Here is a 16,748-nt window from a genome sequence, read left to right on the forward strand (position 1 = left end):
TAGAAGAAGAAGAGATGCTCTTGATGATTGTGAAGAAGGCTATCGTCCACAAAAGAGATCAAGGAACTCAAGATATGAAAATAATGTTGTTGCCACTCAATTTGAATATATTCTTATTTTTGCTCTTTCAAGTTCCTTTCCTCCATATTCGTGTGATGGTTGGTAGATAGTGGGGCTTCTAGACATTTCTCTAGGTATCAGGAAGTTCTCTCAAATCTAGTTGAGAGGGAGACTAATCGTAAGATCATGCTTGGAGACAATTCCATGTATCCTGTGAAGGGTTTTGGTTTTGTCAAATTTCATTTGGATTATGGGGAAACCGTTCTTATTCATGATGTGATATATGTTCTGGGATTAAAGAACCTGGTATCTATCTTTGCCTTGGAAGACAAAGGAATGAGAGTTGCCTTCACAAGGGGAAAGGTCCTCACTTGGCCTTCGAAATCTTGCATGAAGGATGCTTTCACCTTGGGATCTAGAATTGAAGGACTCTGTAGAGTCAATGGAAGACCCTTGCGAGCAATGATGCATGAGAGAAATCATCAAATTGAGCTATTGCAGCAAAGGTTTGCACATCTTCACTATGAAGCCTTGCCCAAAGTTAGAAGGATGATTTATGGAATGCCTGATGTTCAATATAATCATGATGGAGTATGCCAGGGATGTGTCAGTGGAAAGAAGTCAAGGGGACCATTCCCCTCCAGCAAAAGCAGGACCAATGATATTCTACAACTCATCCATTATGATCTATGTGGTCCCATGCCAGTAAAATCTCTGGGTGGCTATCTATACTATATAATATTTGTGGATGACTTCTCTTGGAAGACATGGATATTCTACTTGAAGCACAAGGACAAAGCATTCAAGATGTTCCAGGACTTCAAGGCACTGATAAAGAATTGAACAAGGAAAAGGATCAAGGTCTTCAGGTCTGACAATGGTGGAGAATATACTTCTAACGAGTTCATTGACTTTTGCAAGAAGGCTGGAATTACGAAGGAGACCATTGTACCTTATAACCTTGAGAAGAATGGTGTGGCTAAAAGAAAGAATAGGACTATCATGGAAGTTGTCAGAGCCATGTTGCATGATAAAAAACTATCGAAGTTTCTTTGGGGAGAAGCCACTAATACGACAATCTATGTTCAAAACAAGACTCCTCATCAAGCCTTGGGTAACAAGACTCCCGAAAAAGTGTTCACAAGTGTGAAGCTCGATGTTTGACATCTGAGGATATTTGATTGCCCTGTGTATTTTCATGTGCCGAGGACAAGAGTAAAAAGCTGGAAGCCACTGGAAATAAAGGTACATTTGTTGGATATTGTGATAATTCTAAAGCTTTTAGAATATATGTGTCGGGTCAAAGGAATATTGAGTTTAGCAGGGATGTGACTTTCGATGAAGATGTTTCCCTTGGAAAGGCAAGGGATATTCTTTCTCCTCCTGTTGAAAAGAAGGATGATGATGTGGACCTTCTAGATTGCCCTTTGTGTCTGAGCCAGAGATAGATGTTGTTGATGATCCCATGGAGCCTCCTCCATGTGGTCCCCCTACCAGGAAGAGACCCCTTTGGCTTCATGATACTTTACAGGATGTTGAACGACATGTCGCTACTAGAGGAGCCTTTAGAGAAAGTAAGAAGCCATGCCGGTACTAGGGATACGTTGTAGCTATGAGCACCATCATACATGCATTGCTCCCACTTTTGAAGAATTCGTGAAAGAGAAGGTTTGGAAGGATGCCATGGCCGAAGAGTATGGTTCCATCATGAAGAATGATGTGTGGGATGTTGTTCCTAGACCTAAAGAAAAGTCTATCGTGACTTCGAAGTGGCTATGGAAGATCGAGCATGGAGCTGATGGAAGTATTGAGAAATATAAAGCGAGGTTCTTGGCTAGAGGTTTCTCCTAGAAAGAAGGAGAAGATTATGATGATATATTTGCACCAGTTGCCCGCTATACCACTAATAGATCTATTGGTGTCCTTGCTGCGAGTGAAGGATGGATTCTTCACCAGATGGATATGACGACTGCATTTCTTCATGGCTTACTACATGAAGAAGTATTTGTTGAGCAACCAGTGGGCTTTGAAATACATGAAAAGAAGACTCACGTTTGTAGGTTGAAGAAGGAATTATATGGTTTGAATTACTTGGTGAAGCTTGAATTCACAAGAAACAATGTTGACGCAAACCTCTACTTCAAAGTGGTCCAAGGTATGCCTCTCATTTTGGTTTTATATGTTGACGATTTATTCTTGATAGATAGTGAGCCTCTGATGCTCGAGCGTAAGAGGGATCTAGCCTTTGAATTCGAAAAGAAAGATCTTGGTTTGTTAGATTACTTCCTGGGATTAGAAGTGTGGAAAAATCCTAGAGAGATTTTCCTTTCTGAAGGAAAATATGTTTTGAAAATGTTGGAAATATTTGGAATGGTAGAATGCAAGTCCTTGGTCAAACTGATTGAGATGAAGTTCAAAATGTTATGTGGATATGTTACTGGACCTGACTTGGCGAATGCCTCTGAGTATCGATAGTTGATTGGGGCATTGATGTTCCCCATGAACACCCGTCCAAACATATGTTTTGTAGTTAACACTTTCAATCAATTCATGATTGAGCCTCTTCATGCACATTGGGTTGCTGCCAAGCATGTGCTGATATATTTGCATGGGATGATTAATCTTGGTTTGAGATATACTACCGAAGATGTGAGACTTCATGGGTACGCTGATGCTGACTGGGTCAGAAATGTTATTGACAAGAAGAGCACATCAAGGTGCTGCTTTAGTTTGGGTTTTGCCATGATATCTTGGATGAGCAAGAAACAAAGTTTGTAGCTTTGAGCATCACTAAGCTAAAGTATATTGCTGCTAGCATGGCTATATGTGAGGCAATATGGTTGAGGAAGATCTTTGGAGTGCTGTTTGAGCAGGTCCTAGATACGACAGTGATATATTGCGACAATAAGAGTGGGATTTGATTAGCAGACAATCTCGTGTTTCATGACAAGTCCAAGCATATTGAGATCAGGTATCACTATATATGAGAGATCAGTGTTGCGGGGGAGCCCCCCCCCTCTCGATCTCGCTCCCAATCCGCACTCCGAGCGGGAGCGACTCGGGAGCGCTCTCTCAAAAAGGGAGCGATTTTGGGAGCGCGCTCCCTAAAAAAAATTTGCGCTCCCTGGTTTTTTTCGAATCAACAGAGGGAGCGTCGCTCCGGGAGTGATCAGGGAGCAATCGCTCCCAGGTTATAAAAATCGCTCCTAGCAGCAGTGAGTGACACCTGTAAAAAAACGCACAGAAAAAAACAAAAAATTCGCCGAAAAAAATGACGGGTATGAAACTAAAGTGAGGGAGGGAGGGAAAGAATATAAATAGACCCTCACTCATATTCATTTCATCATTGTTTGAGAGTGAGAGTGAGAGCAAGAGAGTGAGGAGCAAGGAGAGAGCAAGGAGCAAGAGAGTGAGAGAGCAAGAGAAAGCAAGGAGCAAGGGGAGATTGGAGGCCAAAGAGGTAGGCTCTACACGCTATTCTAGCAATTTTTTTTAATATTCATTCCTAAGTAAATAAATATTTTTTTTTCTCTATCTCCCATTCCCATTCCCATTCCATTTTTTTTGCAGATTCAAAACTTTAAATTTCAAACATCATGGTTATATTTCTTGGCATTTTATTCTTCTTGGTTCTTTTTTTGGTTATTATGGTGTTGGAGAGTAGAAAAATGAGGGTTGAAAATGAAGAAGGGGATGAAGAAGTGGGTCATAGTGGATTTGATGAAAACCCCCGTGAGGAGGAGCTAGAGGAGAGTGAACATGAGTCAGCTCAAAAAACTAAACAAGACCAAACCCCATTGTGGAAATATTTTAATAGGTCTGAAGCAGGGAAAGGGGGTGGAACCACTAAATTTCATTGTCCCCATTGCAACAATAATTACACAGGTTCATACACCCGTGCCAGAAAGCACCTCTGTGGGAAAAGGCCATGGGATGGAGATAAACAAATAGGAATCAAAACTTGTACAGGTGTGTCAGCAGTAGATAGAGCCAAATACATAAGGGAAGAGGAGGAAGCCCAATAAAAATCTAAAAAATCAAATGGTTCTTTGAACCAAGCTCACAATCACATGCACAAAGAACTCCTTTAGCATCCTTCCAAGGCAGTGGATATGAAGGCACAGGGTCACCATGTTTAAGGCGTAGAAACATATCAGATTTCCTTGATGAAGGGTGGAGGAATGATGTGGATTCAAAAGTTTACAGGTTTCTCTATGCATGTGGGATACCATTCAATGTTCTTTGCTCACCTTATTGGCACGAAATGGTTTCTGCCATAAATGATGCCCCTAAAGGATACAAGAGCCCTGGGTATGACAAGGCAAGAACCGTTGGACTTGATCATGAAAAAGCAAAAATATCACATTCTTTGAATAGAATGACAAGTTCTTGGACTGAGCATGGGGTGTCCATTATATCTAACGGATGGACAAATGTAAAAGGCAAGCCATTGATAAATGTTCTTGCTGTGTCTGTTAGTGGTGCCATCTTTCTTTCAGCATATGATTACTCAGGCAAGTTCAAGACCGACATCAACATTGCAGAACCATTACTTGAAACAATTGAGCGTATTGGGCCATACATTGTCATCCAATTCATCACTGATAATGCTCCTAATTGTAAGACAGTGGGAGCAATTATTGAGGATAAATACCCCAACATATTTTGGTCTGGGTGTTTGGTTCACACAATGAACCTTTTGATGCATGATATTGTTAAGAACAAAAACAAACAATACAAATGGATTGGTGATTTATACAAGAGAGGTAAAGAAATGATAAAATTTATTACAAATCATAGCAATACCCATGGCCTTTTCCACAGTCACTCAAGATTGGAGTTGTTGAAGATTGTGAGGACTAGATTTGGTAGCTATTACCTCACCTTCAGGCGCCTTTTGAAGGTAAGAGAGTCATTGGCTAGCATGGTATCAAGTCCACACTGGAAGGCATTAAAGGAAAGGGCTACAAATGCAGCTAACATGCAAGGTTTTGAACAGGTGTAGGAGGCCTTTTGATGGTATGTTTTAGGCACGTGTGAGGCAAGTATTGGATTTCACCAAGCTTGTTTATCACATGATTCGGTTTGCAGATACAAATAAACCAGTGATTGGCGAGGTGTATGAGCAGATGGATACCATGTTGGGGCAAATAAAAGATATTGTTCATAACAATGATCCGAACTTGTATAAACTGATTCACGATTGTGTGTGTATACGGTGGGATAAACTTAATGTTCCACTACAATGCTTGGCGTATATCCCTACGCCAAAATACTACTCTGCATCTTGGTTGGGCCAACCTGCACCAGGGAGTGGGGTTAGGGTCAAACCCCATATAGATGAAGCGGTATCTACAGGATATTTGCAAGGATTAGAAAAGGTGATACCTGACAGGGAGGAATGTGCTAGTGTGTGTCTTGAATTAGGCAGATGCTTCAGTTACACTGGTTTGTTTGCTACCTTTCATGCAATGGAAGATAGAGACAAATTTGATGCTCTCACATGGTGGGAATCATATGGCGGCTAGGGACTTATGCCAAAACTGGCAAAAAAATTTCTCTCACAGGTTGTAAATACTTCTTCTGCAGAGAGGTTTTGGAGCACCTACAACTTCATACATAATGTGAAAAGAAATAGACTCAATGAAAACCGGGCAAAAAGCTTGGTTTATGTGGACTACAACTTGAGGTTATTGAGTCATTATTGTGATCGGGCTTATGAGGGCCCAACATACAAAATTTGGGACAACCACCAAGAGGATGATAATTTGGAGGGTGGCACTATACATCTTGAAGAACTAGAAGCAGAACTTATGGGAGAGGAAGATGAAGCAATAACCATGCCACCTCCACCATCCAGTAGCAGTGCTCGAGTTTTGAGTCTTGTTCCTTTGTTGTCGCCACCTCCATCTACACCCTCACGTGGAGGGCATGTGCCTTCTGGTTCTGGTCGTCGGTCTGTGCGGGAGGAGACTCCTATAAGACCACCACGACCTGCTCATACATCAAACACTTCTCGTGGCAAGGGCCACATGAAGTAGTAGATAATAGATTTACAAATTACTTGTCTTTTCTAGTTTCTATTAGTTCTCATAACTGTTGAGTCTTGACTCTTTCATATCATAATGATATTTTTTGTAAACAATATATGACTGTGACAATTTAAGTTTGAAGTTTGAAGTTGGAAATTATAACTCGTTGGTAATGATTCCGAATTATGAATATGATGCTTCGTGAAAGTTGTTTCATTTCATTTCATAATTCATTTTATAACATTTCATTTCATGTTAGATATTATTTCTTGTAATGGTTAAACTTAGCTTACAAGTACAACTTTGGTGATCAATGATGATAAATGTTATATATTGAATTTTCAATTTTGAAAGCTTGAAGCTGCAACTTTAAGATTGATGAATCATGATTCACGAGACTCAATATGTTGTATGTTACTAACTTGTGGACGTGGTTGATGAAGATTATAACTTCTAGATGATTGATGTTATATGGTTCAATGATCAATCTATGTTTTTTATATCTAATTCATCATTCTACATGTTTTTGTTGACATATATGTATCATAATATAAAAAATATATATATCATATAAAAATCGCTCCGAATTTGCTCCCAAACCAGGAGCTTTTGAAAATGTCGCTCTTGCACCCATTTTCGCTCTCGCTTCCCACTTTCGCTCTCGCTCCCAAGTAACACTGCGAGAGATAGTGCGGAGAGGAGTTATGAGAGTCCATCATATTTCGACTGATGAGAAGATAACATGCATACTCACCAAGGCTTTGTCGAAAGGGAAGTTTTTGGCCTCCAGAGAGCAACTTGGATTGATGGATGTGACCCTCTAGGTAAGGGTCCCAACTAATCCAAGACATTGAGCTATGCTCTTCGCCCCTGTCCAAGCTCCTAGGGAGAGATTTGAGCCAAAGAGCTCCTAGGGTTGAGGGAACTCTAGACAATAGGATAGTTGTGATCCTTACCTAATGGTAAGTAGTATCCTACCTATTGTTTGACAATAGGATAACTGTGATCCTTACCACATGGTAAGTAGTATCCTACCTATTGTCATCTTTGGGACTTGACAGATTATACCCTAGTTGGCATCCTACCCACAAGCTGGGCTTGTTGGGATTGCCAACCATCTAGCCAGTGGATGAGGAGACTTGGGATAGCTTTGATCCTTACCATTTATGGTAAGTAGTATCTTGCCCAAGTGAAGGGATGCAGGTGTTTTACCACTAACTCTTAAGGGTCAAGTTGGGAAGATCAACATGCAATAGGATAGTTGATCCTTAGCTCACAGTAAGTAGTGTCTTGCGTAGTGTCCTTGGATAGAGGGTGGTAGCTTGAGCTCCCCTATGATGATTCTTCTTCCTTAGATTCAAGAGTCTTCAATAGATGAGCAGAGACGAGACATGGCTTGATTCAGTGATGGCGATGACGAGATGTATGAGACAAGATTCATGGTGCAATTGGAAATTTCTCCCCAGCTAAGAGGGGGTGTTAATTTGGTAGCTCATGGACAAATTCCCTCCTTTGGACAACCTTCCTCATCTAGAGAAGACCCTCTTTTCCCTTGGAAGAATTTAATTTGGTCAAGGAAAAATTTAATTTTTAATATGAAATCCACAAGTACACAAGTTCAAGGCGGCTTGGGCAAGCTAATTCGACCACCTAAGAAGCATTTAAATGCACCTCAAGTCAAATCACATTGGAGCATCACATCACACATCTCTTCTTCTCTTGGATGTTCAACTACTTCTAAAATTGCAGGCTATTCTTCACATGTGTGAAGTAAAGAGAAGACTTCTGATTGGGCCAAATTCTAATTCTGTTCTGGACTTTGACCAGTGTTGACTTTGGGAATTTGGGATTGGTTTGACTTTTTTTGACTTGGAAATTTGGATCTGTTTTGAAGGCCGAATTTTGTGGCTAGGACAAACTTTTCTGGGCACTTTGACCGTCGTTGACCGCAGGTCTGCACCTAGGGCTTCAACATGGTTGACTTTGACTTTGACCAACAAAGAAGGCTGCGATTTTTTACTGTTGACCTGGGTTACCAATATTCAGATAGATATACAAATCCACTATTTTTTGAAAAGTCAGGATCTAGATACGACAGAGAAATGACAAGTACAAATAATATAAATATATTTATATAATTTTAAAAATAAAGATTATATAAAAATAAAAAATTATACAAATTTTAAATATATTTTTTTAACTTTTAAAAATAAAAGTTATACAAACTTTCAAATATAATATACATAACTTAATTAATGAATAACTTTGTATATACTTACAATACTTATAATTAACACTACTTTCTTTACTAAATGAGACCCTACACTAGCACCACCTTGTATGGGTGCTTTCCCAAAGTAGAGTGACATGTTTTTCTTTGTTTTCAATTGGGATGACCACGTAACAATCATGTCAAAATTAATGGGATAGCCAACATCTTATTAGAGCTTGCCTCTTTGGGTTGGAAGCCAAAGTAGTAAGCGTGTGAGATGTTGTGCAAAGAGAATGCTATAGTACGTCATTAGTCAAGGACTGCTAGATCCTAGCTTTTTATTTTTTAAATTGCTCCAAACGTTCAACAAACGATGCCAAAGCCCTGGCATAGCGACTTTATTACTAGCTAGAGACAACATATCGACTCAAAGCCGCAATTATGCCCGCAATTCTCAAAGCGACATGATGCAAACACAGAGTATTCTCTAATTTTTAAAAGTAGCATGATGCAGACAGGAATATGCACCCGTGACATTCTGCATGTTTATGAACAAATCTTGGGCGGATCCCAATGGATCCAGGTCCTTTCGGGGATCCGGTAACATAGTTGTTGACCGAGCTCTTTTGGAGGTTGTTTGACCATTGCCTTGAGGACTTGTTAGGGCATCTTTGACTGCTGTTGACGTTGACAAAAATTGTAGATTTGACTTGTTGACTAGATTTGACTTTTGGGCTCATCTCTTGGATATTGGTTAGTGAATTGTTGGATAGTCAAAGTTGTTGACCTTTGACTCATTATTGTTGAATTGGAACATTGTATCTCTTTGCTGAACATTTGATGACAATTTAATAGAAAAGGAATTTTTAATATGAAACCCACAAGTACACAAAAGTTCAAAGGTGCCCTGGGCAAGCTAATTCGACCACCTAAGAAGCATATAAATGCACCTCAAGTCAAATCACTTTGGAGCATCACATCACACATCTCTTCTTCTCTTGGTGGTTTAACTACTTCTGAAATTGCAGGTTATTCTTCACATGTGCGAAGGAGAGAGAAGACTTCTAATTGGGTTGAATTCTAATTATGTTTTGTACTTTGACCAATGTTGACTTTTGGGAGTATGGGATTGGTTTCACTTATTTTGACTTGGAAATTTGGATATGTTTTGGAGGTCAAATTTTGTGGATAGGACAAACTTTTCTGGTCACTTTGACCGTCATTGACCACAGGTCTGCACCTAGGGTTTCAACAGGGTTGACTTTGACCAGATTTGGAGGCATCTTTTTGTGATTTTTTTGACTTGAATTTGACCAACAAAGAAGGCTGCGATTTTTGATTGTTGATCGAGCTCTTTTGGAGGTAGTTTGACCATTGACTTGAGGACTTATTAGGGCATCTTTGACTGCTGTTGACTTTGACAGAAATTGTAGATTTGACTTGTTGACTAGATTTGACTTTTGGGCTCATCTCTTGGCTATTGGTTAGTGAATTGTTGGCTAAGTCACATGACACGAGACACAGAGGACACATAAATACTAGTATTTGACACAACCCCAGAAACATGACACGGGGGACACGTTATATATATATATATATATATATATATAATACTGATATATAGTGCTTGATCCATATAGATATGAATCATGATGATATCTATTTGGTATACACTATTTACTATTTAGTGATTTACTAGTTAGTTTATTAATTTACTACATCAATGATGCTCACAGTTCAATGTTCATTGTTCATGTTATAACTTATGTCATTAACTTCAAACAAGTTTGATCATGTTCAAACTTCATTGTTGACTAGAGCATTAATCGATCTTTCCCTCCCTTTAGACCTTGAAGGTGTAGTGAGCAATGAGCACATGACGGGGTGTTGGGATTTTTATTTCAACACGCAATCTATGCATGGTTACTTGTGTATCATTAAGTTAAGTTCCGTAGGCTATAACACATCTTACAAGAAATTTAAGTGCTCCAAACTCACCAAAGCACGCGAACGCTCGTCTCTTGCATCTCTAGGTCTAGGTCAATGTGAAGTTGTGAGAATTGCGCTCGAATCTGATGGAATTCGTCACACTGCATGAAAAATTTGTTTTCGACAACGAGCAAAATCTACTTGGGTGGCGAACAATGGAAAACCTAAAAATAAACCATGTTGCAAGCTTTAAATGTCATTTTTCATGGGACACATGTCCTAAGAGCCAAAAATGTTAGGGCATGTTTTCGCCATGTCCAAAACACGTGTCTTGATTGGAGGACACAAAGAAAAACGTTTTCGACATGTTTTAGGGCATGTTTTGTGTCCGACACGTGAAATACGAGACACAAGACCTTGAGGGACATGTCCTGTGACTTAGGTTGTTGGATAGTCAAAGTTGTTGGCCTTTGACTCATTATTGTTGAATTGGAACATTGTTTCTCTTTGTTGAACATTTGATGACAATCTAATAGAATTGGAAGTTGTAAGGGTTTTCCCCCTTGTGGGGTTTTTCCCTAGTCTTTGACCAAATCTCGTGCCTCTCTTGTTTGACGTTCTTGGCTGTCTTCTATTGCATTTGAATTACTGATCTATCTACAATTGCTCATTGTTATTGGAAGATTAAATTTATTTAAAAGTGATTGCTAATTGAAGAAATAATTGGGCTAAGTGATTATACTAGCATAGAACAATGGAAAATTAACATAACTCCTCTATCATGACCCTACCAAAAATGTACCCATCACTCAAATAAAATCTTGACTTAACATGCTACGTTTTTGATATCTTATTTCAATGCTTAGAGGGTGATATTGATGATAAAGATTCCAATATAGGCTTTAGTTTTGATGATATGTACGTATTTGTTGTAGTATGATTTTTTTTTTGGATGCTAGAAGCCATCTAGAACCTGTTTGTTGATGTATTTTTTGTTCAGAGATGGATTGCACTCGGTGCTATTTTGGTTAGCTGCACCCTTACATGCTATATAAATGAAAACTTTTGGTTCTTTGTGTATAAATGGTTTGGATTCATATGGATGCACATGAATATATATCTTTTTCTTTAAAATTCAAATATTTTAGTTGTTTATGGTCGACTGGTTTTTTGGCCTGATTTTTTTACTGGGTCTGGTCCAGTTCGGACCGGTTCTCGGTTCAGAGGGTTTTCCGGTTCGATCACTGGTTCAGTTTCGATAACATTGGTATCTACTATTGTCTATTTTGCTTAGTACTAATCTAATTCTAGAATGATGAACGATGAATGATGAATATGGATCAATGTATTTCATTATTGAATATATATATACCCTGAAATTTCCCTGCCCCCCCTAAATTTCCCTAAATTCTGAGGGTATTCCCACATGACCCCCTGCACCCGCGGCCCCCCATCCCGGAGTCTTGGTGGAACATTGCATAAATGTGCTCAACTAGAGAAAATCCTGTTTATTATGCTTCCAGGACAAAGCATTCCTTTGGAGGACGACATTGTAATAATAATAATAAGTTAATTAGTAATGAAAAGTCAAAGGGCACATACCCCTTCGCCCTGTGACCAGTCAATTCTATAAATAGACTGTAATGAGGCTCATTGTAACACTGCCATTTTCCTATCAATCATTTTATCAATCAATATTTTATATTACAGAAATTCAAATATAACAGGGCCTGTTATAACATCGTCTTGTGTTCTTCATTGTAAGTCAATGCACTATTGAGTTTTATTGTTAAGTCAGGACCAAGGCAAGGCTACCACTGATGTAATAGTATGATTGAAACAAAGTTATGCTGGTTTTCCTTCATATTGTCTTTATGGTATTGAGCGAATCAATGGATTTCTACTTCACTGTACCCCATTAATTTTCTGTCTCATGAGCATGTTTTGTAATAATGTATGGTTAACCCTCTTTTTATATGCATGATTCATGTCTTGACTACCTATCTTCTAGAGAATGTGAGCACAATCAAGACACTGTCTTACAAATTCTAGATTCTATTTTTTGCAATTTCAAATGGCTTGTTCTTTTAGTCATTTCAAAATATTATAACAGCTTTTAAATCTATGGCTAAAGGAAATCCTATCTGTCATCAGTGTAGGTTATAATTCCAGTTTGAGCTCCATATATTTAATAGGTTGTTCTTGGCTGGTAGACAAGAACTCCCACCTTAGGAAATTTGAGTTTTCAGTGATTTCTAGACCTTAGTTTGTTGGAAATGTAACTAGGTTCTGTCTTCATAATTATCATTGTACTTGTGTCATTATATATTTCTTGTAAAAGCAAAAGAAGAAAAATAAATTATTATTATTATTATTATTTTACTAGTCAAGCATGTTCTTCATGTCAAAAGAAATTTGTCACAAGTCAAAGTCCCATTTGGACTTATTGTATGAAAAAGAAAAATATTTATTTTTGAGTCAAAAGAATAAAAAGTATCACCACAAGACCAAGTCTGTTCTCCTTGGGAACAAGTCAGCCTAGGCTCCAAGAGCCACCTATAAGAAGGAAAAACCAGCGAAGTCAAAGGAGAAAGGAGGACAAAAGGAGAGAGAAGATGAAGAATTTTCTGCCCTAGTTCTGTGAATTTTTCTGAGGTATTGCAAGCCCGAAATTTCCAGGGCTGAGATTTCAGGGATTGAAAAAGCAGGGGCTGAAAGTTCAGGACTTCAGATGTTTGACCAGATTTGACTTTGACTTGGTGGAGAAGCTTTGAAGGAGGACTGACTTGGGTCTGTGTGGCAGTCTTTGTCTTCATTTTTGGGTCTTGCATATCTCACTTTGATCTGATTCTATAAGAAGAAAATTTTCTTGGGTTTCCCCTTGTGGGGTTTTTGCCCTGTTGGAGCTTATATCTTTGTGTTCTTGTCTCTTGTGATCTTCATGTTTTTGTACTCTTAGTAATTGCTTGATTAAAGAAGAAAAACATAAAAATCTAATTAAGAAGCCAACGTATTCACAAGTAATTAGCATGGCAGAGAAATCAATGCTAATCTACATGCACTATGATTTCTCAACACAATTGACCTGTGACAGTTTTTTTGGAGGTTGCAGTAGAGGATTTGTCCAGATCCTACTAGCAAACCCTGATTTCACCAGAGTGATTTACTAACAATTATTCTGGTTCTAACATTGAAGTGCATTAGCCACGGCTATTGATAGGATGATCTCCAGTGGAAGAAGGTGAAATTCAAAGATCTCTTAATTACAAGAAAATAATTTATATGCTAGACTAAGCTTGATGAAGAATCTTGTTATATTTTGAAATATAAAAGGATATATTTTTCCAGTCAGATCATATCTCAAATCCTGAGCTATCGATCATAGCTTTGAAGTATGAAACCTTGAGGGGATTGTTAAAAGCCAGTGCAGAGGAAATTGCCAATGTCTCAGTAGAGATAATGGCAAACAAGGAGGATCAGAAATACCTGGCTACAAATGGAATCAACCAGCTTATGGGTGCAAGTGAACATGTTACTTCTGCAAGGGCTGTTCAACATTTGTTGTGAGGGTCTCATCCAGTAGGAATTATACCATGATTTTTCTTTTCCTAATGACATCCTAAAATGCTAGGGGAGATTCTACATGTTTTGGAGGATAATAGAGATTTTTGGCCTCCATTGCCTCTATGGTTCTATTATTTTCCATCCCCTTATTTCTTGTACAGTTTGAATTGAATTTGGTCTTAGACCTGTTTTTCTCTCCTTTGTTCTCAGTTTCTCCCTTTTTTCTTTTCTCCTAGCATTACTTGGGTTGTGCAATAATGTTATGACCCTAATGGGGTATATCTAATAGGAGAGTCTAATAGGGGTTCCACACAAGCAATGAGCGAGAATATGTATATATAGAGGTCAATATATTCATTACTGTATATATGGATTATGATTTACAGCTCTCAAAGCAATAATAAAGATGAGCTGCACAATAACTCATTCATGAGGAAAACCTCCAAAATAATCTAGGTACCTCCATATGACCAAATCACAAGTCAATTTATACCATAATGACAATATTGATATCTATATCTGCATATTCTCATCCATTGCACATGCCCCCCCTATAGGGCTGACCCTTATTACATATACATTTAACCCCCTACATAACTCCTTTAGGGTCATGACTCGTAACAAATAAATATTTCCCTTTTTTTTTAAATTATTTTCTACAGTATTATTGACTAAAATTTGGTCTTTTAGATGTTACAGTTAATTATGTTTCATTTCATTTGCTAGTTGAAAATTATAATGCATGGTGTTCCACATGGAAACTGCTTTCCGTATATATTTCTTTGTGTTATTTTTCTGGAGAACTCATTTATGCTGAAACAGAAATTTTGTATTTTATGAAACCTGCACAAGAGAAGCTCATATTTTTCACTCTATTTTGTGTGTATGTGTTTGTCTATCTCAATCTCCATTTTGCTTTATAGTTGGTGGGAACTGGATGTTACTCTTTTGATTTGAATTTGGAAGCGTGCTGTTCACTAGTTTAGATACGAGGATTGTTTAGTTTATCCCCTCTATTTTGCCTGTATTACTTGATGCCAGCAGTGATCTATTCAAGATTCTACTGCTGATCAGTAGCTCTTTTGTTACCTTGTATTGCAGAATGTGAAAGCATATTTGAGAAGAGGGACTGCAAGGGAGATGCTTGGTTACTACAAGGAAGCTATTGAAGGTATGGAGATGTCTCTATTCTCCGGTAATAATTTTTGTCTTGTATTTCTGTGTTCCAGAATGTAAGTACGTTCGGTTTGGTCTTCAATGCTTTGGATGCATTTCATTGTAAATGTTCAAGCAGGCAATCATTTTCAAAATCTCTTTGTTGTTAGAATATGATGTGTCCGTTACAGAATATGTCAAATGATACATGACTGTAACAATAGCCGATGTGTCAATCTGCAATTCGTTCAAGTTTCAACTTTATTTATTTCTCTGGAGTTGTACTCTTGTTTTCCCAGCTTCCAGATAACCCTTGAAAAACACCTTTTTCCTACAATATCGTTGGGAACAAAATCTCTTTAGAACAGTAGACTACCCTGAATAAAGAAGACTGATTTACTTTCTATGAGTGGTTTTTTGTTGTCATGTTTCAAACTTTCATTTGCTCATCCTTGTTAATTTATTTGCACATGGGTTTCTGTTGACACAGATTTTCAATATGCGCTTGTACTGGAACCAACCAATAAAGCTGCAAATCTTGCAGCAAACAGATTAAGGAAGCTCTTTGAATAATCTTTGAAAATTGGATGATTTGCATATTTCCTGATAGAGAAGTAAATGCCAGCTTATTGAGTGTGGGGGAAGAGTCATGGATTCCAATCTTTGAGAAGAACAGATGTACCGTGTATGCTGACAAGCACACAGCTTATTAAAGCTGGCTTTATCACAACATTGAATGCCCCTTATGCTTGTAAAGGCACATTCTGTTTCCTGCAATGAGTTTACATGATCTATTATGCTAGAAATGACAGTTCCCACATGGAGGATCCATTTAAATATGCGGCCGTTGTAGTATACATCGCTATCACTGCTTGCACACTTTGGACCCGGGTCCCAGACTTATTCAGGATAGTAGGTTCAATGTAAATGTTTTTGACTGTCTAGTGTATTGGCTACATAGCCATGTTCTCTTATTCTTTTCCCAGATCCAGTGAGCTGAAATCGAAGGTTAATATGGGGGAACTTCAAAGCTTAAACTGAATCTCTCCACTTTTATATGAAAGACATTTTTTCTTGTGGATGCTAGATTGTTAATTCTATTAATATAATGCAATTCCTGGTATCGATTTCAACTGAATTGTGAGATTATGTTGAGCCAACATACTTGTTTTCCTTTTATCTGGCAGGATTGAGACCAGTAAGTTTGCGTCTATTTGAGTGCAGCTACGATACACACGTTTATCCAGGTTCTTTGTACTTGTAACCCCTGGAGTAGTATGGCAGATAATTGATGATGTTACATGTTCGTAATGCTTTTTTGTTCTTTGGCAAAATTACCGGTCCAGAATAGTGATGATTTGGATATCTTTTCTGACTACTACATTGACATTTTCAGCCTTTTACTTACTATTCAGTAGCTTTCTTTTCAGCATTCCTGATAATGTTAAAGGCATGTCTTCATGTTTGTGATGCTTTTTCGTTCTTTGGCAAATTAATTGTCCAGAGCAGTAATGATTTGGACATCTTTTCTGACTACTACATTGACAATTTCAGCTTTCTTCTGACTATTCTGTGGATTTCTTTTTAGCATAACTGGTTATGACAAAGGCGTGCCTGCTTTATTTTATTAATAGCAGCAATCTCAAAATTTAACCCAAACATTATGAGCAGTCGGCTGTGTATCTATGTTAACGAAATGAAATAGCTGAACTGTGCATTATCTCTGTGATTTATCCCAGTCCTGTTTATCCCTCTTACGTTGGGCTCTAGAGAGATTCTTTCAACAAGCATGAGCA

General features: G+C 38.1%; 1 protein-coding gene across 1 annotated transcript in view; it reads left to right on the forward strand.

Moving 5' to 3' along the window:
- The window catches only part of LOC149236458 (outer envelope protein 64, chloroplastic-like), a 249,563-nt gene extending 233,473 nt beyond the window's left edge, over nt 1-16,090 (forward strand). The window contains exons 12-13 of the mRNA XM_089372388.1: nt 14,899-14,968; nt 15,443-16,090. Of these exons, the coding sequence (XP_089228514.1) occupies nt 14,899-14,968; nt 15,443-15,525 (153 nt within the window). The 3' untranslated portion in view covers nt 15,526-16,090. The remainder of the gene's footprint in view (nt 1-14,898; nt 14,969-15,442) is intronic.
- Nucleotides 16,091-16,748: the final 658 nt, after the last annotated feature.

The sequence above is a fragment of the Pinus tabuliformis genome, chromosome 8 (genome assembly GCF_031772625.1).
Source record: "Pinus tabuliformis cultivar Carrire ecotype Pingquan chromosome 8, CPIR1, whole genome shotgun sequence".
Lineage (NCBI taxonomy): Eukaryota > Viridiplantae > Streptophyta > Pinopsida > Pinales > Pinaceae > Pinus > Pinus tabuliformis.